The following is a 22,914-nucleotide window of genomic DNA, read 5'->3' on the forward strand; positions in this document are numbered from 1 at the left end:
AGTCTGAGGTCCTAAGTGCTCTGGAGCAGGTTTTCATCAAGGATCTCTTTGTAATTTGCTCTGTTCATCTTTCCCTCTATCCTGACTAGTCTCCCAGTCCCTGCCGCTGAAAAACATCCCCACAGCATGATGCTGCCACCACCATGCTTCACCGTAGGGATGGTGCCAGGTTTCCTCCTGACGTGACACTCTGCATTCAGGAGAAATAGTTCAATCTTAGTTTCATCAGACCAGAGAATCTTGTTTCTCATGGTCTGAGAGTCTTTAGGTGCCATTTGCCATACTCTACGCGGGCTGTCATGTGTCTTTCACTGAGGAGTGGCTTCCGTCTAGCCACTCTACCATAAAGGCCTGATTGGGGGAGTGCTGCAGAGATGGTTGTCCTTCTGGAAGATTCTACCATCTCCACAGACTAACTCTGGAGCCATGTCAGAGTGACCATTGGGTTCTTTGTCACCTCCCTGGGCGGCCAGCTCTAGGAAGAGTCTTGGTGTTTCCAAACTTCTTCCATTTAAGAATGATGGAGGCCGCTATGTTTACATTTACATTTAAGTCATTTAGCAGACGGTCTTATCCAGAGCGACTTACAGTAGTGAATGCATACATTTCATACATTTTTTTCTCCTTACTGGTCCCCCGTGGGAATCGAACCCACAACCCTGGCGTTGAAAACACCATACTCTACCAACTGAGCCACATGGGACCTTCTTGGGGACCTTCAATACTGAATAATTTTTTGGGAACCCACCTGTTATTGTAATGGTGAGAGTTTAGCATGTCTTGGGGGTAAGATGTTTGCATCTGTAACTTTGCCAACCATCAATAACCTCATAGTCATTGTTGATTTAAAATCCAAACTTTTGAAGTTTAGAGCCAAAAGAAGAAACAATGCTTCAATGTCCCAATACTTACGGAGGGCATCGTACATTTGGCCTTAGTGAAAACAACTGTAGGACTTCTGCTCAGGGCTGAGGTGGAAGGGAGAAATTTAAGACGTAAAGAGAGAGAGAGAGAGAGGCACACATAGAGCCTACTATGGAAGCAGTTTACAGTTTATACCCTCTAGTATGACCTGACATTCCTTTTAGGCAAACGATCTAATAATAACAAATACAAATACTGGAATCATACAAACTAATGTATATAACTGCTAACAACTTGAGATATGCATAGATAACCCGCAACTTTTGCATACAGTATACAATTACTGTATGTTTATGGGAGATTATTCCGACATTTCAAGTAAAGTGCATATCTCAAGTTAGGATTTGCCCATAAAATAATATTTAAAACAGTGTCTCCTTACGTCATCCTGCATTCCTTACACTACATTACACTCCACATGTGTTGATAATTAGGGTTTTTCTTACAACTCTCACACACGCACACACACACACACACACTTACCATGGCGAGCAGGAAGCGGATGACCATAAATAGGTAGTAGTTTCCCGTGAATGCCACGCTTACACCAAACACAAACTGGCAGAGGCTGGTGATCATTAGGATCCTCCGTCTGCCAACCCTGAGAGAGAGAAATGTAGAGAGAGAGAGAGAGACAGAGAGAGAGAGGGACAGGGAGGGAGAAATGTTAAGATTTCTTATTAGGGTCTATAGTTGAACTAAGGCCTGTGTTGTGGCTGACTGTCATACTATTGACTGATCCACATTAAAAAATACTACAGTTTACTATAAAATATTACAGTACTTAGTATAGAATTCTGTAGTAAACTATAGTATACTGTAGAATACTATACTACACACAGTAGTATCACTTGATCATGTATAGAATTGTGTAGTATATTGTAGTATACCATAGTAAATACTACAGTATTACCCACACATAAAACACTAGTAAATACTACAGAAATGTCTGCAAAAACACTACTTTTTTTACTATAGTAAATACAACAGTATTAAATTTGCATATACCCTGCCCAATGAGAAACCTACATGCCAAGAATAGAACATATATTGTGTTCCCTATAGGTTACAGTATAACTTGCTGTTCAGAACCCAGTCCTACTTACCTACCTACTGGTTATGGGAAAAACTATATTTTAGTATTTCTCCAGTTGTCACGTCATGACCATAGTAAGATGTTATTTTCAATGGTAGAGTAGGTCAGGGTGTGACAGGGGGTGTTGTGTTTTTCTATGTTTTCTATTTCTATGTTCTTAGGTTCTAGTTTTTGTATTTCTATGCTGGCTTGTTTGGGATGATCTCCAATTAGAGGCAGCTGGTCCTCGTTGTCTCTAATTGGAGATCATACTCAAGTAGGGGTTTTTCTTCCTGGGTTTTGTGGGTGATTATTATTTTTGAGTAGTGTTTGTTTCTCCTCTGCATCACGGTTTGTTGTTTTGTCAATTCAGTTTATGTATTGCAAAGTTTCACAGGTTAAATAAAATGTGGAACTACACACACGATGCAGCTTGGTCCTCTCCTTTTGACAGCCGTGACACCAGTAGGTTACCTCAACAAGAAAACCCCCAACTTCGATGTAAAAAAATAATACAATGTCTCTAAAAACACTACAGTAAAATGTATTACAGTCCACAAAAGCACTATGGTAAATACTACAGTACATGAATACACCACACCAAAAGCTTGATTTTTATGGTCATTATAGTAATTTTAAAACAAATTTCCTGAAATTCTACGTAGTACTGATTTATGTCAACTGATTTGATAGCATGTTCAATCTATGCAAATAAATTCTATGACTTGATAGTTCACCTCTCTGTTTTCTTTTATTCCATAATAGGGTATATTGTAACCATGTGTTACGCAAATCAAAGTTTATTTATGATACAGCATGTAAGCTACACAATACAATAAAATGTTACAGTATACTACAATATTCACTGTAGTGTTTCTGCCACAAAACACCACAGTGAGTATTATAGTATTCCTACCAAAGTATACGCTATAGTATTTTTTCATGTGGGGAGCCATAGGTTTTAATGACATACTTCCTGTATTTTCAGAAGGACCTCTGTTATTTACTGTAGCTGACGACATGGGAAGAGTTGAGATAAAAATATTAAATGTCACACAAGCTCATATGTGTGTGAAATAATACATGGGGTGGCAGGTAGCCTAGTAGTTAAGAGCATTGGGCCAGTAAACGAAAGGTCACTTGATTGAATCCCTGAGCAGACAATGTGAAAAATCTGGTGATGTGCCCTTGAGCAAGGCACTTAACCATAATTGCTCCTCTGCTAAATGACTAAAATGTAAATAAGGAGCATTGTATTGTTGACTGAGAATTGCACATTGCCACATAGAAGGTTTGTGACTCATGGCATTGATCCAGAACAAATATTGGTTGAAATACTGGTAGACATGGCCTCCCGAGTGGCGCAGCAGTCTAAGGCACTTCATCGCAGTGCTAGAGGCGTCACTACAGACCCGGGTTTGTTCCCAGGATGTGTCACACCCGGCCGTGACCGGGAGTCCCATAGAGCGGCGCACAATTGGCACAGCGTCGTCCGAGTTAGGGGAGGGTTCGCCCGGGGCGGTTTTACTTGGCTCATTGCGCTCTAGCGACTCCTTGTGGTGGGCCGGGTGCCCGCAGGCTGACCTCGGTCGTCAGTTGAATGGTGTTTACTCCGTCACATTGGTGCGGCTGGCTTCTGAGTTAAGCTGAAGGGTGTTAAGAAGCACGGTTTGGCAGGTCATGTTTCAGAGGGCGCATGACTCGACCGTCGCCTCTTGACCCTGTTGGAGAGTTGCAGCGATGAGACAAGATCGAAATTGGTGAGAAAAAGGGAGTAAAATACCACAAAAAAAAGATTTAAAATATAAATACTGGTTGACATAAGCTGGGAGCAGCAGAGGGGCAGCAGCCCTAGGAGCAGTTTGGGTTGAAATTGCACATCGCTAGTATCACTACACAACAGGAGTTGCTGAGTTTATAGGTGTTTGAGTGAGTGAGTATGGGATTTGCATGTGACTTGAGGCCTCCAGAAAAGACAGAACAAATCAATGAACAGTTTGGCTGAACACAAATAATGTAATCTTATAATGCTATACTATACTGTATATACAGTTGAAGTCGGAAGTTTAAATACACTTAGGTTGGAGTCATTAAAACTTGTTTTTCAACCACTCCATACATTTCTTGTTAACAAACTATAGTTTTGGCAAGTCGGTTAGGACATCTACTTTGTGCATGACACAAGTCATTTTTCCAACAATTGTTTACAGACAGATTATTTCACTTATAATTCACTGTATCACAATTCCAGAATGTCAGAAGTTGACTGTGCCTTTAAACAGCTTGGAAAATCCCAGAAAATTATGTCATTGCTTTAGAAGCTTCTGATAGGCTAATTGACATCATTTGAGTCAATTGGAGATGTACCTGTGGATGTATTTCAAGGCCTACCTTCAAACTCAGTGCCTCTTTGCTTGACATCATGGGAAAATCAAAAGAAATCAGCCAAGACCTCCGCAAGTCTGGTTCATCCTTGGGAGAAAATTCCAAATGCCTGAAGGTACCACGTTCATCTGTACAAACAATAGTACGCAAGTATAAACACCATGGGACCACGCAGCCGTCATACCACTCAGAAAGGAGATGCATTCTGTCTCCTAGAGATGAACGTACTTAGGTGCGAAAAGTGCAAATCAATCCCAGAACAACAGCAAAGGACCTTGTGAAGATGCTGGAGGAAACAGGTACAAAAGTATCTATATCCATTGTAAAACTAGTCCTATATCGACATAACTTGAAAGGCCGCTCAGCAAGGAAGAAGCCACTGCTCCAAAATTGCCATAAAAAAGCCAGACTACGGTTTGCAACTGCACATGGGGACAAAGACCTCCTCTGGTCTGAAACAAAAATAGAACTGTTTGGCCATAATGACGGTAGTTATGTTTGGAGGAAAAAGGGGGAAGCTTGCAAGCCGAAGAACACCATCCCAACCGTGAAGCACGGGGGTGGCAGCATCATGTTGTGGGGGTGCTTTGCTGCAGGAGGGATTGGTGCACTTCACAAAATAGATGGCATCATGAGATAGGAAAATTATGTGGATATATTGAAGCAACATCTCAAGACATCAGTCAGGAAGTTAAAGCTTGGTCGCAAATGGGTCTTCCAAATGGACAATGACCCCAAGCATACTTCCAAAGTTGTTGCAAAATGGCTTAAGGACAACAAAGTCAAGGTATTGGAGTGGTCATCACAAAGCCCTGACCTCAATTCTATAGAAAATGTTTGGGCAGAACTGAAAAAGTGTGTGCAAGCAAGGAGACGTTTGACCCAAGTTAATCTATTTTAAGGCAATGCTACCAAATACTAATTGAGTGTATGTAAACTTCTGACCCACTGGGAATGTGATGAAAGGAATAAAAGCTGAAATAAATCATTCTCTCTACTATTATTCTGACATTTCACGTTCTTAAAATAAAGTGGTTATCCTAACTGATCTAAGACAGGGAATTTTTACTAGGATTAAATGTCAGGAATTGTGAAAAACTAAGTTTAAATGTATTTGGCTAAGGTGTATATTAACTTCCGACTTCAACTGTTCGAATTAGAGGATGGCTTACCCGGTCGTACATAGCATACAAATTGGATGACTTACCTTATCATACATCTTGGAGGCTGTATAGTATGTCTTTATTTGAGACCAGGTTGCTTTTTGCACCGTAACAAAAGGAGAATTACGGGGAGAATGTATGTTGGCAGTTACTACAAAATTTAGGAAAACTAAAAAGACAAAAGTTAGGTGAATTTACTTAGCAGTTTAGGTGAATTGGGTTATGTTTAGAATAAGTGTTAGGGGAACGGTTAACTAAAATGGTACAGTTGTCCCCGACTCGAACATGCAACCTTTGAATTGCTAGACTATCGCGGATTACGCCAACCCATCCTCCCCGACCAACCTTCTTACTTATGTTTCTGTCTCAAATAACTAGACCATTAATCGGTATCATAGATCTAGCAGGTGCTCAGAACTACATAAAGTATATTTCATATGGCTCTGAGGCCAGGCTTGAAACAGACATTCAAACTATTCAGCAGCCCATGATGATACAGTAGGGAGTGGGACACACCCTCTCTCCTCAACCTAGCTCACGTCTTGGGTTTGTGAACATGAGGCGTTCAACTGAGTACCCTATTCTCTGCACAGTGGACACCTAGACCCTAGCTAGACCAAGGGACTACTGGCCTTGGCAGGCCTCTTCTTCCCTGTCCTTGCTGGACAACTGGATAATAGCCTACCAGTTGACTTGATATGTCCCCACTGTCCCAGGAGTCTTAATCTTTTTCTGTGGCTGTGGACTGGTTGTCACCCTGTAGTGTCAGATGACGGGAACACCTCTCTGAACTGGCACACACTGCTATCCAAACACACACTTGCACACTATGTTTGCCTATTTCGGGTTTGAGAAACAGGGATGTTCTCAGGACCAGCTGAGAATAAACCCTCACCCCTAACCCCTCACCTATACCCTCCTCACCCCTCCTTACTCAATGCTCACCTCTCACCCCTCTCCCCTAACCCATAACATTGGCACTCCTCATAAACCAATCATAGCTTGCTCCAGACTCATAGCTTTAAAAATATATATATATGTATATATACACTGCTCAAAAAATAAAGGGAACACTTAAACAACACAATGTAACTCCAAGTCAATCACACTTCTGTGAAATCAAACTGTCCACTTAGGAAGCAACAAGGATTGACAATACATTTCACATGCTGTTGTGCAAATGGAATAGACAACAGGTGGAAATTATAGGCAATTAGCAAGACACCCCCAATAAAGGAGTGGTTCTGAAGGTGGGGACCACAGACCACTTCTCAGTTCCTATGCTTCCTGGCTGATGTTTTGGTCACTTTTGAATGCTGGCGGTGCTTTCACTCTAGTGGTAGCATGAGACGGAGTCTACAACCCACACAAGTGGCTCAGGTAGTGCAGCTCATCCAGGATGGCACATCAATGCGAGCTGTGGCAAGAAGGTTTGCTGTGTCTGTCAGCGTAGTGACCAGAGCATGGAGGCGCTACCAGGAGACAGGCCAGTACATCAGGAGACGTGGAGGGGGCCGTAGGAGGGCAACAACCCAGCAGCAGGACCGCTACCTCCGCCTTTGTGCAAGGAGGAGCAGGAGGAGCACTGCCAGAGCCCTGCAAAATGACCTCCAGCAGGCCACAAATGTGCATGTGTCTGCTCAAACGGTCAGAAACAGACTCCATGAGGGTGGTATGAGGGCCCGACGTCCACAGGTGGGGGTTGTGCTTACAGCCCAACACCGTGCAGGACGTTTGGCATTTGCCAGAGAACACCAAGATTGGCAAATTCGCCACTGGCGCCCTGTGCTCTTCACAGATGAAAGCAGGTTCACACTTAGCACATGTGACAGACGTGACAGAGTCTGGAGACGCCGTGGAGAACGTTCTGCTGCCTGCAACATCCTCCAGCATGACCGGTTTGGCGGTGGGTCAGTCATGGTGTGGGGTGACATTTCTTTGGGGGGCCGCACAGCCCTCCATGTGCTCGCCAGAGGTAGCCTGACTGCCATTAGGTACCGAGATGAGATCCTCAGACCCCTTGTGAGACCATATGCTGGTGCGGTTGGCCCTGGGTTCCTCCTAATGCAAGACAATGCTAGACCTCATGTGGCTGGAGCGTGTCAGCAGTTCCTGCAAGAGGAAGGCATTGATGCTATGGACTGGCCCACCCATTCCCCAGACCTGAATCCAATTGAGCACATCTGGGACATCATGTCTCGCTCCATCCACCAACGCCACGTTGCACCACAGACTGTCCAGGAGTTGGCGGATGCTTTAGTCCAGGTCTGGGAGGAGATCCCTCAGGAGACCATCCGCCACCTCATCAGGAGCATGCCCAGGCATTGTAGGGAGGTCATACAGGCACGTGGAGGCCACACACACTACTGAGCCTCATTTTGACTTGACCTCCATGGGTTGATAAATTGGATTTCCATTGATTATTTTTGTGTGATTTTGTTGTCAGCACATTCAACTATGTAAAGAAAAAAGTATTTAATAAGATGATTTCATTCATTCAGATCTAGGATGTGTTATTTTAGGGTTCCCTTTATTTTTTTGAGCAGTGTATATATATTTCACCTTTATTTAACCAGGTAGGCCAGTTGAGAACAAGTTCTCATTTACAACTGCGACCTGGCCAAGATAAAGCAAAGCAGTGTGACACAAACAACACAGAGTTACACATGGGATAAGCAAACGTACAGTCAATAACACAATAGAAAAGTCTATATACAGTGTGTGCAAATGTAGTAAGATAAGGGAGGTAAGACAATAAATAGGCCATCGTAGCAAAAGAATTACAATTTAGCAATTAAACACTGGAGTGATAGATGTGCAGAAGATGAATATGCAAGTAGAGATACTGGGGTGCAAAGGAGCAAAGAATAAATAACAATATGGGGATGAGGTAGTTGGGTGGGCTATTTACAGATGGGCTGTATACAGGTGCAATGATCGGTAAGCTGCTCTGACAGCTGGTGCTTAAAGTTAGTGAGGGAGATAGAAGCTTCAGTGATTTTTGCAATTCGTTCCAGTCATTGGCAGCAGAGAACTGGAAGGAAAGGTGGCCAAAGGAAGAGTTGGCTTTGGCAATGACCAGTGAAATATACCTGCTGGAGCGCATGCTACGGGTGGGTGCTGCTATGGTGAGCTGAGATAAGGTGGGGCTTTACCTAGCAAAGACTTGTAGATGACCTGGAGCCAGTGGGTTAGCGACGAAAATGAAGCGAGGGCCAGTCAACGAGAGCATACAGGTTGCAGTGGTGGGTAGTCTATGGGGCTTTGGTGAGAAAATGGATGGCACTGTGATAGACTACATCCAATTTGCTGAGTAGAATGTTGGAGTATATTTTGTAAATGTTAAGTCAAGGATCAGTAGGATAGTCAGTTTTACGAGGGTATGTTTGGCAGGATGCTTTGTTGCGAAATAGGACTTTCACGCCCTGACCATAGAGAGCCCTCGGGGTTCTCTATGGTGTTTTAGGTCAGGATGTGACTAGGGGGGTTATCTAGTATTTCGTATTTCTATATTTGTTGGTGAGTATGGTTCCCAATTAGAGGCAGCTGTTTATCGTTGTCTCTAATTGGGTATCATACTTAAGTTGTCATTTGTTCCCACCTGCTTTGTGGGATATTGTTTTGTGTGTGTGCATGTTGCACCACGGCTTTCACGTTTCGTTGTTTGTTTATTGTTTTTTTGAAGTTTCACTTTAAATAAAGATGTGGAACTCAACTCACGCTGCACCTTGGTCCGTCCTTTATGAAGATCGTAACAAGGAAGCCGGTTCTAGATGTAATTTTAGATTGGAGATGCTTAATGTGAGTCTGGAAGGAGAGTTTACAGTCTAACCAGACACCTAGGTATTTGGAGTTGTCCACATATTCTAAGTCAGAACCGTTTAGAGTAGTGATGCTAGACGGGTGGGCGAGTGTGGGCAGCGATTGGTTGAGGAGCATGCATTTAGTTTTACTTGCATTTAACCTCTCTAGCATATAATGTCACATAAACCCAAACCACAGCTAAAAGCAGCACTAACCTTTGATGATCTTCATCAGATGACAACCCTAGGACATTATGTTATACAATACATGCATGTTTTGTTCAATCAAGTTCATATTTATATCAAAAAACAGCTTTTTACATTAGCATGTGACTATCATGTGACTAGCATTCCCACCGAACACTGCCGGTGAATTTACTAAATTACTCACGATAAACGTTCACAAAAAACATAACAATTATTTTAAGAATTATAGATACAGAACTCTTCTATGCACTCGATATGTCCGATTTTAAAATAGCTTTTCGGTGAAAACACATTTTGCAATATTCTCAGTAGATAGCCCGGCATCACAGGGCTAGCCATTTAGACACCCAGCAAGTTTAGCACTCACCAAAGTCAGATTTACTATAAGAAAAATGTTATTACCTTTGCTGTCTTCGTCAGAATGCACTCCCAGGACTTCTACTTCAATAACAAATGTTGGTTTGGTTCAAAATAATCCATAGTTATATCCAAACATTTACATTTACATTTAAGTCATTTAGCAGACGCTCTTATCCAGAGCGACTTACAAAATGGTGCATACACCTTATGACATCCAGTGGAACAACCACTTTACAATAGTGCATCTAAATATTTTAAGGGGGGGGGTTAGAAGGATTACTTTATCCTATCCTAGGTATTCCTTAAAGAGGTGGGGTTTCAGGTGTCTCCGGAAGGTGGTGATTGACTCCGCTGTCCTGGCGTCGTGAGGGAGCTTGTTCCACCATTGGGGTGCCAGAGCAGCAAACAGTTTTGACTGGGCTGAGCGGGAACTGTGCTTCCTCAGAGGTAGGGGGGCCAGCAGGCCAGTGGTGGATGAACGCAGTGCCCTTGTTTGGGTGTAGGGCCTGATCAGAGCCTGAAGGTATGGAGGTGCCGTTCCCTTCACAGCTCCGTAGGCAATCACCATGGTCTTGTAGCGGATGCGAGCTTCAACTGGAAGCCAGTGGAGAGAGCGGAGGAGCGGGGTGACGTGAGAGAACTTGGGAAGGTTGAACACCAGACGGGCTGCGGCGTTCTGGATGAGTTGTAGGGGTTTAATGGCACAGGCAGGGAGGCCAGCCAACAGCGAGTTGCAGTAATCCAGACGGGAGATGACAAGTGCCTGGATTAGGACCTGCGCCGCTTCCTGTGTGAGGCAGGGTCGTACTCTGCGAATGTTGTGGAGCATGAACCTACAGGATCGGGTCACCGCCTTGATGTTAGTGGAGAACGACAGGGTGTTGTCCAGGATCACGCCAAGGTTCTTAGCACTCTGGGAGGAGGACACAAGGGAGTTGTCAACCGTGATGGCGAGATCATGGAACGGGCAGTCCTTCCCCGGGAGGAAGAGCAGCTCCGTCTTGCCGAGGTTCAGCTTGAGCTGGTGATCCGTCATCCACACTGATATGTCTGACAGACATGCAGAGATGCGATTCGCCGCCTGGTTATCAGAAGGGGGAAAGGAGAAGATTAATTGTGTGTCGTCTGCATAGCAATGATAGGAGAGACCATGTGAGGATATGACAGAGCCAAGTGACTTGGTGTATAGCGAGAATAGGAGAGGGCCTAGAACAGAGCCCTGGGGGACACCAGTGGTGAGAGCGCATGGTGCGGAGACAGATTCTCGCCACGCCACCTGGTAGGGAGCGACCTGTCAGGTAGGACGCAATCCAAGCGTGGGCCGCGCCGGAGATGCCCAACTCGGAGAGGGTGGAGAGGAGGATCTGATGGTTCACAGTATCAAAGGCAGCAGATAGGTCTAGAAGTATGAGAGCAGAGGAGAGAGAGTTAGCTTTAGCAGTGCGGAGAGCCTCCGTGACACAGAGAAGAGCAGTCTCAGTTGAATGCCCAGTCTTGAAACCTGACTGATTAGGATCAAGAAGGTCATTCTGAGAGAGATAGCAGGAGAGCTGGCCAAGGACGGCACGTTCAAGAGTTTTGGAGAGAAAAGAAAGAAGGGATACTGGTCTGTAGTTGTTGACATCGGAGGGATCGAGTGTAGGTTTTTAAAACAAACAGCGGCGTTTTGTTCGTGCGTTCAAGACACTATCCGAAAGGGTAAATAAGGGTGACGAGCATGGCGGAATTCGTGACAGAAAATTTCTAAATATTCCATTACCGTACTTCGAAGCATGTCAACCGCTGTTTAAAATCAATTTTTATGCCATTTTTCTCATAAAAAAGCGATAATATTCTGACGGGGAATCTGCGTTTAGGTAAACAGACGAAAGAAAATAAAGCATGGGGTCGACTCGGGCACGCGCCTAAGCCCATAGTACTCTGATCGGCCACTTGCCAAAAGCGATAATGTGTTTCAGCCAGAGGCTGCCTCGATATCGTTCAGCTTTTTCCCGGGCTCTGAGAGCCTATGGGAGCTGTAGGAAGTGTCACGTTAGAGCAAAGATCCTCAGTCTTCAATAAAAAGAGCCAAGATGAAACACAACTTGTCAGACAGGCCACTTCCTGCATGGAATCTTCTCAGGTTTTGGCCTGCCATTTGAGTTCTGTTATACTCACAGACACCATTCAAACAGTTTTAGAAACTTTAGGGTGTTTTCTATCCAAAGCCAATAATTATATGCATATTCTAGTTACTGGGCAGGAGTAGTAACCAGATTAAATTGGGTACGTTTTTTATCCGGCCGTGTCAATACTGCCCCCTAGTCCTAACAGGTTTTAAGAGCAGTTGGAGACCACGGAAGGAGTGTTGTATGGCATTGAAGCTCGTCTGGAGGTTTGTTAACACAGTGTCCAAAAGTATACAGAATGGTGTCGTCTGCATAGAGGTGGATCAGAGAATCACCAGAGGCAAGTGCAACATCATTGATGTATACAGAGAACCGAGCATTGATCCCTGTGGTATAGAGACTGCCAGAGGTCTGGAAAACAGGCCCTCCGTTTTGACACACTGAACTCTATCTGAGAAGTAGTTGGTGAACCAGGCGAGGAAGTCATTTGAGAAACCAAGGCTGTTTATTCTGCCGCTAAGAATGCGGTGATTGACAGAGTCGAAAGCCTTGGCCAGGTCGATGAAGAGGGCTGCACAATACTGTCTTTTATCGATGGCGGTTATGATATCGTTTAGGACCTTGAGCGTGGTTGAGGTGCACCCATGACCAGCTTGGAAACCAGATTGCATAGCGGAGAAGGTACGGTGGGATTCGAAATGGTCGGTGATCTGTTGGTTAACTTGGCTTTCAAAGACTTTAGAAAGGCAGGGTAGGATAGATATAGGTCTACAACAGTTTGGGTCTAGAGTGTCTCCCCCTTTGAAGAGGGAGATGACCGCGGCAGCTTTCTAATCTTTAGGGATCTCAGACGATACAAAAGAGAGGTTGAAGAGGCTAGTAATAGGGGTTGCAACAATTGCGGCGGATAATTTAAGAAAGAGGGTCCAGATTGTCTAGGCCAGCTGATTTGTAGGGGTTCAGATTTTGCAGCGCTTTCAGAACATCAGCTATCTGGATTTGTGTGAAGGAGAAATGGGGGAGGCTTGGGCAAGTTGCTGTGGGGGATGCAGAGCTGTTGACCGGGGTAGGGGTAGCCAGGTGAAAGCATGGCCAGCCTTAGAAAAATGCTTATTGAAATTCTCGATTATCGTGGATTTATTGGTGGTGGCAGTGTTTCCTAGCCTCAGTGCAGTGGGCAGCTGGGAGGAGGTGCTCTTATTCTCCATGGACTTTACAGTGTCCGAGAACTTTTTGGAGTTTGTGCTACAGGATGCACATTTGTTTGAAAATGCTAGCCTTTGATTTCCTAACTGCCTGTGTATATTGGTTCCTAACTTCCCTGAAAAGTTGCATATCGCGGGGGCTATTCGATTCTAAAGCAGTATGCCACAGGATGTTTTTGTGCTGGTGAAAGGCAGTCAAGTCTGGAGTGAACCAAGGGCTATATCTGTTCTTAGTTCTACATTTTTTGAATGGGACATGTTTATTTAAGATGGTGAGGAAAGCACTTTTAAAGAATAATCAGGCATCCTCTACTGACGGAATGATGTCAATATCCTTCCAGGATACCTGGGCCAGGTCGATTATAAAGGCCTGCTCGTTGAAGTGTTTTAGGGAGCGTTTGACAGTGATGAGGTGTGGTCGTTTGACCGTGGACCCATTTCGGATGCAAGCAATGAGGCAGTGGTCGCTGAGATCCTGGTTGAAGACAGCAGAGGTGTATTTAGAGGGCAGGTTGGTCAGGATGATATCTATGAGGGTGCCCGTGTTTACATATTTAGAGTTGTACCTGGTAGGTTCCATGATAATTTGTGAGATTGAGGGCATCTAGATTAGATTGTAGGATTTGTGGCTTGCACCAGACCTCCATCCCATCCCTGTATCCCTCTTCCCCTCACTCATCACCGCTCACTACATCTCTATGCTTCTTGTCTGGCAGGGAAAGTTTGTTTATAGTTGAAATTAATGGATTTTGTTGCATTATTTGAGCTTAAAATGTACATTTAAGGGAATTTTATGAGGGAAAACATTTGTTTTGGGAATTTTCGAAGTACTTTCAATATTGTTAATTTCAGCCGGTGCACAATTGGCCCAGCATCGTCCGGGTTAGGGGAGGGTTTGGCCGGTTGGGCTGTCCTTGTCCTATCGCGCTCTAGCGACTCCTTGTGGTGGGCCGGACGCATGCACACTGACTTCGATTACCAGTTGTACAGTGTTTCCTCCAACACATTGGTGCGGCTGGCTTCCTGGTTAATCGAGCAGTTAGAAGAAGCAGTGCTGCTTGGCAGGGTCGTGAAAAATTATTGTATGTAGTTTCTTGCAATAGGCCTCTGTGACTTAAAATAATATTTCTCTCAAAATGTTGATTCCTAAAAGATGTCCGGTAATTTGGTTGATTCCATCAGATTTGTCTAAAATCCTAAATGAATCAGGAATGAGCAGAGTCAGGTATACCATAAGGACCCCTTATTCATATCCTCATTACATGTAATGCAACAACATTCCTCATGGTCTGTCAAGTTCTCTACTTTTGATAGATTTAAACAAACAATATTGGAATCACCATGGTCACAACCATAAACTGTCAACTATCTGCCTGATAAATAGAATATTAATTTTTGTTCAAGTATGTTAGGTTTTAGAGTCCTGAAGCAACTGAAGAAAAACTGAATTGCTACTGTGTATATCATTTGAATAAAGAAGAAAAATGCAAGTTTTGTAAACTCCATAAAACATCAACTGTCAGAGCACTGAAAGATCTGATTGCATGGTTATGTTTTTATTAGGGATTTTCAAATGAATAATTGTCTATATTTTATAAGTGTTTCTATTGAACTTTTATATTTAGAGGCAAAAATATGTCTGTTTTGAGTATCTATTATCAACTCTGTCAGTGGCTTGTCAACTATGTAACTGATGGCTTGGTTCCAAACTTCTTCCATTTAAGAATGATGGAGGCCACTGTGTTCTTGGGGACCTTCAATGCTGCAGAAATGTTTTGGCACCCTTCCCCAGATCTGTGCCTCAACACAATCCTGTCTTGGAGTTTAACAGACAATTCCTTCGACCTCATGACTTGTTTTTTGCTCTGAGATTCACTGTCTTCTGTGTGACCTTATATCGACTTGTGTGTGCCTTTCCAAATAATGTCCAATCAATAGAATTTACCACAGGTGGACTCCAATCAAGTTGTAGAACCATCTCAAGGATAATCAATGGAAACAGGATGCATCTGAGCTCAATTTCAAGTCTCATAGCAAAGGGTCTGAATACTTATACGTTTTTTTATTAATTCATACATTTCTAAACATTTCTAAAAAATGGTTTTCGCTTTGTCATTATGGGGTATTGTGTGTAGATTTCTGAGGAAAGTATTTATTTAATCCATTTTAGAATAAGGCTGTAAAGTAACAAAATGTGGAAAAGGTCAAGGGATTTGAATACTTTCCGAAGGCACTGTATGCTTAAATAATTGAAGTATTTGCTGTGCTAGACCTAATGGATAATGTTTGCTTTATAAATGTTGTTTTATGTTCTAAATCTAGAAAAACGTAAAAATGCTAACGAAATTAGCCCTGGAGCATTTAATAGTGCTATAAAACAAAACAAAATAGGTTTGGAGATTTGTATTACATATAATGTTAGAATTAAACAATCAAGTCCAATAAACACTTGTTTCACAATAATTGTAAAAATGAAATGCCTTTTATGGTGTCTGACAGAGTTTACATAAATCCAGTTAGTTGCATTTATTATGTTTTTTTTTTTACAAAATTAGGTTGTTCCTTTACATGGTGTGACAGCTGATACTTTGATCTATCAAGATATATATTTCAAATTGTGTCAATATTAAGACAAATATATAGCTAAAAAACAGCAACATTTTCTCTCTGCTTCAAAGCAAAATGTATAAAATAGCATGAGATTAGCTATAAAACTACACACTTTTCTCTCTGCCCCATGGCAAAAGGGGGGGCTTTGCACAGACCTCATGGGGGGCCCGCGAAACTACACTACGCCACTGATAGCGTACCCTTCTTCTGCATTACACAGACCGTCCGACCAAGTGACCGACCGTTGTATCTTACATGCTGACCACACTGTTTGCGTTACGTGCTCGAGCGTTGCAAAATAAATGTTATTCAATAATTTCATCCAAACTGCACACGCGCGTCAAAGAGTGTCTGCGAAGCCAGGTGCTAAAATAGAACTTTGCTCTAAAATAGAACTTGGTTCTATTTTTGATGCTTGACGCGCTGCAAGTCCCACTTCTCCCATCTCCTCAGTGGCTTTTAGTAGCATATACCCTCGTGGGTGATTGAAAGATGAACTGAGGTCCACACTCCAGACCAGTTGGTGGTGGTAATGTACCTTAAAGTTGGTTGCCAAGCGCAATATAAAATCCAAAGAAGAAGACTGAAGGAGGGGAGATTACTAGAAACTAACAAGGTTTACCCTTTTATCTGTGGATTAATTGTCAGAGTAAAGGACAATTAATCCACAGATGCATTTCAGGTAAAATAACAACCCAATGTTCATATCCCAGGACAAATCAGCTAGCAACAGCAAGCAAGCTAGCTAAATTGCCTTGAATGTTTCCTTGAAATTGCCTTGAATATACACCTGTTCTGAAAGGCCCCAGAGTCTGCAACACCACTAAGCAAGAGGCACCACCAAGCAAGTGGCACCATGAAGACCAAGGAGCTCTCCAAACAGGTCAGGGACAGGTCAGAGCACCATTAAATCTATTATTAAAAAATGCTAAGAATATGGCACCACAACAAACCTGCCAAGAGAGGGCCGCCCACCAAAACTCATGGACCAGGCAAGGAGGGCATTAATCAGAGAGGCAACAAAGAGACCAAAGATAAAATAGGTTTGGAGATTTGTATTACATATAATGTTAGAATTAAACAATCAAGGCCAATAAACACTTGTTTCACAATAATTGTAAAAACAATCAAGGCCAATAAACACTTGTTTCACAATAATTGTAAAAAAAGCTCCAAGGTGGAGATTGGAGTATCTGTCCATAGGACCACTTTAAGCCGTACACTCCACATGTGGGAGACTCCCCAAACATATGGAAAAAAAGTACTCTGGTCAGATGAGACTAAAATTGTGCTTTCTGACCATCAAGGAAAACGCTATGTCTGGCGCAAACCAAACACCTCTCATCACCCCGAGAATACCATCCCCACAGTGAAGCATGGTGGTGGAAGCATCATGCTGTGGGGATGTTTTTCATCAGCAGGGACTGGGAAACTGGTCAGAATGGAAGGAATGATGGATGGTGCGAAATACCGGGAAATTCTTGAGGGAAACCTGTTTCAGTCTTCCAGAGATTTGAGACTGGGAGGAGGTTCACCTTCCAGCAAGACAATGAACCTAAGCATACTGCTAAAGCAACACTCAAGTGGTTTAAGGGGAAACATGTAAATGTCTTGGAATGGCCTAGTCAAAGCCCAGACCTCAATCCAACTGAGAATCTGTGGTATGACTTAAAGATTGCTGTACACCAGCGGAACCCATCCAACATGAAGGAGCTGGAGCAGTTTTGCATTGAAGAATGGGCAAATATTCCAGTGGCTAGATGTGCCAAGCTTATAGAGACATACCTCAAGAGACTTGCAGCTGTAATTGCTGCAAAAGGTGGCTCTACAAAGTACTGCCTTTGGGGGGGTGAATAGTTATGCACGCTCAAGTTGTCTGTTTCTTTTCTTATTTCTTGTTTGTTTCACAATATAAAATATTTTGCATCTTCAAAGTGGTAGGCATGTTGTGTAAATCAAATGATACAACCCCCCCAAAAGTCTATTTTAATTCCAGGTTGTAAGGCAACAAAATAGGAAAAATGCCAAGGGGGTGAATACTTTCGCAAACCACTGTATGTCCAGTAATATGTTATTAACATATCATACTGTATGTGTCACAAAAATGTTGAATTTCCTCACTACACGCAAATACAAGTATTTCTGCATCTCACTGGTAGAAACGGGCCAGCTACATTGCTTGGTTGTAAACAAATCACAATATCCAGAATTCATAGCTAATTCATGAGGTGGAGGACCGCCCTGTGGATGTGTGAGCTCTTCTTGGAAAGAGGAATCATCAGAAGCAGCCATTGTGGCTATTCATTTATCTATAGACAGTGCACGGTACTATAGCTCCTGTTAACGTGTAAACTAGTACGGCCCCGTTTTGAAAAGCCTTTGAGGGTGGGAACAAGGAAGTATGGCTCCCATTAGGCTGTTGTCTTTACAAAGCCAGAGAAAATGAGTCAACCTACACTGAACAAAAATATAAATGCAACATGCAACAATTTCAAAGATTTTATGGAGTTACAGTTCCAATGAGGAAATCTGTCAATTTAAATAAATTCCTTATGACCTAATCTATGGATTTCACATAACTGGGAATACAGATATAAATCTGTTGGTCACAGAGACCTTTAAAAAAAGGTAGGGGAGTTGGTCAGAAAACCAGTCAGAATCTTCGCATAGAGTTGTGGAATGTTGTTCCACTCCTCTTCAATAGCTGTGTGAAGTTGCTGGATATTGGAACACGCTGTCGTACACATCGATCCAGAGGATCCAAAGCATGCTCAATGGGTGACTGTCTGGTGAGTACGCAGGCCATGGAAGAACGGGGACATTTTCAGCTTCCAGGAACTGCGTACAGATCCTTGCAACATGGAGCCGTGCATTTCCATGCTGAAACATGAGGTGATTGTGGCAGATGAATGCCATGGCAATGGGCCTCAGGATCTTGACATGGTATTTCTGTGTTTATTTCTGTGTTTCATATTGCCATCGATAAAATACAATTTTGTTCGTTGTCCGTAGCTTATGCCTGCCCATACCATAACCCAACCGCCACTATGGGGCACTCTGTTCACAACGTTGAAATCAGCAAACCGCTCACCCACACGACGCCACACACACTGTCTGCCATCTGCCCAGTACAGTTGAAACTGCAATTCATCTGTGAAGAGCACACTTCTCCAGCGTGCCAGTGTCCATCGAAGGTGAGCATTTGCCCGCTGAAGTAGGTACACCGAACTGCAGTCAGGTCAAGAGCCTGGTGAGAACGATGAGCATGCAGATGAGCTTCCCTAAGACGTTTTCTGATAGTTTGTGCAGAAATTATTTGGTTGTGCAAACCTACAATTTCATCAGCTGTCTCAGACCATCTCACAGGTGAAGAAGACAGATGTGGAGGTCCTGGGCTGGTGTGGTTACACATGGTTTGGGGTTGTGAGGCTGGTTGGACGTACTGTCAAATTCTCTAAAATGATGTTGGAGACGGCTTATGGTAGAGAAGGAACATTGAATTATCTGGCAACAGCTCTGGTGGACATTCCTACAGTCAGCATGCCAATTGCATGCTTCATCAAAACTTGAGACATCTGTGTCATTGTGTTTGTGACAAAACTGCACATTTTAGAGTGGCCTTTTATTGATCCCAGCACAAGGTGCAACTGTGTAATTATGATGCTGTTTAATCATCTTCTTGATATGCCACACCTGCTCACTAACAGGGACGTAAACAAATTTGTGCACCAAATTATTTGAGAGAAATTAGCTTTTTAGTGCATATGGACAATTTCTGGGAACTTTTATTTAACGCATGAAACACTTTACATGTTGCGTTTTATATTTTTGTTCAGTGTAGATATCCTGCAATGTTCTGGCAGATAGGAATAACGTTGAGACAAGTCCAATGGCTCTGCTGAACAAGGACAACTATATCTACTCGCATGATCGTGCAATCGGCGAAACACAAAGGCCACAATAATTGCTACAAAACATGACTCCATAAATGTTTTGAACAGCAGGCTCAATCAACCAATGAAAAAAACACAGCTATTGGGCATAAAAATGTTTGAAACACTTTCTCATCACTCATAATGATTAGGGAGACTGGAAAACCACCCCAAATAGTGTCTAGCGGTGAAGTTTCACTTTAAGCTGTATGTATTTGTATTTATCACGTTTAGGGAAGTTCACGACAGTGTCAAAGTTTATTACTAGAACAGGAGGCCGGCAAAACAACAGGTTAAGGGCAAGAGGAGGTCAGTAATCCTGATCAGAGTCCAAAAGGTACAGAACAACAGGCACTCTCAGGGTCAGGACAGGCAGAGTTCAATAATCTAGTGTGGTATGACAAGGTACAGAACGGCAGGCAGGCTTAGGCTTAGGGTCAGGGCAGGCAGAATGGTCAAAACTTGGAAAACTAGAAACAGACAGGAGCAAGGGGAAAACTGCTGGTAGGCTTGACGAACAAAACAAACTGTCAACAGACAAACAGAGAGCACAGGTATAAATACACTGGAGATAATGGAGAAGATGGGAGACACCTGGAGGGGGTGGAGACAAGCACAAAGACAGGTGAAACAGATCAGGGTGTGACAGTATTTACATTAGGCTATAGCCTACAAATTGCTATGCCACGTAGTTGTAGGCCTATTTGGCTATAGGCCTACTGCAAATTATTATTGTTTGTTCCTGAACTTGTTCCTCCAGCTATCCTTCAGTTCCAAAAGTTGGTTCAACTTCTTTAACATCGTTGCATGACCCTGGCGCTGTCCTTTCAGTACCACGAAGGGTGCGTCAATTGTTTAAAATGACATGTCATTAAGATCTGTTGCCTACGCCCAGTAGTCCTATTCATCACTTATTATTATTATTATTATAAATAGAAGATGATCACTTCTCACAATGGTGCTCATTTAGTAAAGTTAAATCAAAGCAGAATCAATGTCTCGCAAGATCACATAATGATTAATTCGCATTTACATAACAGATTCAAATATAATACCATAGCAGAGTAGGCCAATTACATTACTGTTACACCAAAAACACCTACTCATTTCTAATGAGATTTTAGGATGTCTAGCTGAAGCTGAATAGACTCAACAGAGTGTGCCACTAGGCTGGATATATGCGTTGATTGAAACAAAATACAAGAAACGCTAATAGTCTGTTAACACCATCTTCTCTAATTCTCTCACGAAACAGTAATTAAAAAAATCCATATTCCCATGAAACTACTGAGATCAATCAAATGATTGGTACGGAAATGCAATTTGGACATTTCACCGGTAAAACGTGAAGAATTATCATTCACGATTGACAGTGATGATGGCCTATTTTGAAATTTGGTATCCTATCCTAACTTGGTGTTTGAGGGTATTAAAAATGTACATTTGTCTTGAGACAATATGTGTGGGCATAGGCAGACGTTGCAATTGGTATGTATATGTTATAATGATAGGCTATGCAATTGGCCACGTCCGTCGGTACAAACTTTGATTGAGGAAATTATGATGTAATTTACGTATTTCTTCTCCTCTCCCTCACATAAAACAAATTGCTCTACACCACTGATGATGACGTCCATGTTTTGTCATCGACACCCTTCCAGTTATCAAGGTTCTCCAGGGCACAGGGACACCGCAGGGGACAGACATGATCCCCATATTTGGGATTAAGTATGTGGGGAGAGCTACTCTTACCTATCAGCGATGTCCCCGAACACCAGTGCTCCGACCAGCACCCCCATCATAAACGTGGGCTGACACAGCTTGGCCAGCCATTCCCTGTCACACACCAGGTCCCAGTCCGTCACGATGCTCTGATACACCTCACTGTGGTCGTACACGTAATGGTAGTTCTCGTCACACTTTTCCGTCGTCCTGTTGACGACCTGCTCGTAGGTAAAGTCTGTGGGGTTCATCCGCTGAGCGCGCTGGCAGGTGCTAAGCTCCCACTGTTGGCCCACAGCCGTTCGGACCACCATGGGCCCGTTCGCCGGTTTGAAGAATGGTAGCACCTCCTCCAGGGAAGCACCAGTGTGGTTCCCATACAGGACGTCAGTGATGTTACCTGGCGGAGCACAGACAAAGTTTGGCCTCTCCACGAGGAACACGGAGGCCAGGTAGTGGATTCCGCAGGCTATGGCCTGGAAGACAGCAGCAAAGTACAGACATGCCTGGAACCTAGGAGGCAGAGAGAAGGATGAGAGGGAGAGTAGAATCTAGGGGTTCAATAAAAGGATAAGTTGCATTGTAAAACTTTGCCCTGTAAATGTACAGCATTATACTGGCAGCACAGTTGCCAGTTAAATACTGTAATTTAGCTTTACATTAGGGATGCTTAACCCTAAGAAGGGTTTTCAGGGCATAGCTTGTGTACTACAAGTGTGAACTACAATTCCGAGGCTGTTTTAACGTTTATAAATGTCAATAATCATCACTTTCGAAACATATGCTTATATACCTTTATCTTTCATATCAGCGAGAAAGAATTGTTCAAATATTTTTTTTTTATCAAATCAAATATACACTTAATTTAAAAAAAGGTACATTTACTACTTTCCTTTATAGAGTTTGGTTTAGTGTTCCCACACGGGCCATATCTCCATGTTACAGTGCTTGTTTACAGAAGACAGATAGAGGACATAGGCAGCCACCTGTGCTAATTAGCTATCTAGCATGCTCCGAACACCTGTGTATAAGCGTAACTGGGGAGGAAATGTAGGACCAGTACGGGATTTTTTTTTTTAATGAAATGTATGCATTCACTACTTTAAGTCGCTCTGGATAAGAGCGTCTGCTAAATGACTAAAATGTAAAATGTAAATGTGTAGTTTGTCAACTGGAGGCACACAGTGTATGGATCTGTGCAAAACCCCTACATTGTTATTTCTCCCTGACATAAGAGATATGTTCCTTATGTTTTCACGCAAGCAAAGTGTTTTAACACTCAGAGGCTCGTAACAAAACTCCCCTGGCCAGAACATACTATGGTCAATAGGCGCTACCTCATGATGCCATCTATTTTGTAAACCGTATTCTGGCTTTTTTTATGGCGGTTTTGGAGCAGTGGCTTCTTCCTTGCTGAGCG

General features: G+C 43.0%; 1 protein-coding gene and 1 non-coding gene across 2 annotated transcripts in view; both read right to left on the reverse strand.

Moving 5' to 3' along the window:
- The window catches only part of LOC106571810 (solute carrier family 22 member 16), a 63,531-nt gene that overhangs the window by 36,868 nt on the left and 3,749 nt on the right, over positions 1-22,914 (reverse strand). Inside the window, exons 2-3 of the mRNA XM_014145277.2 lie at positions 21,525-22,007; positions 1,408-1,525 (exon numbers count right to left, since the gene is read on the reverse strand). Coding sequence (XP_014000752.1) covers positions 1,408-1,525; positions 21,525-22,007 — 601 coding nt within the window. The remainder of the gene's footprint in view (positions 1-1,407; positions 1,526-21,524; positions 22,008-22,914) is intronic.
- trnae-uuc (transfer RNA glutamic acid (anticodon UUC)) lies at positions 630-705 on the reverse strand. Its single transcript has one exon. It is a non-coding gene; the product is annotated as a tRNA-Glu (tRNA).

This window comes from Salmo salar, chromosome ssa15 (assembly GCF_905237065.1).
Source record: "Salmo salar chromosome ssa15, Ssal_v3.1, whole genome shotgun sequence".
In the NCBI taxonomy this organism is placed as follows: domain Eukaryota; kingdom Metazoa; phylum Chordata; class Actinopteri; order Salmoniformes; family Salmonidae; genus Salmo; species Salmo salar.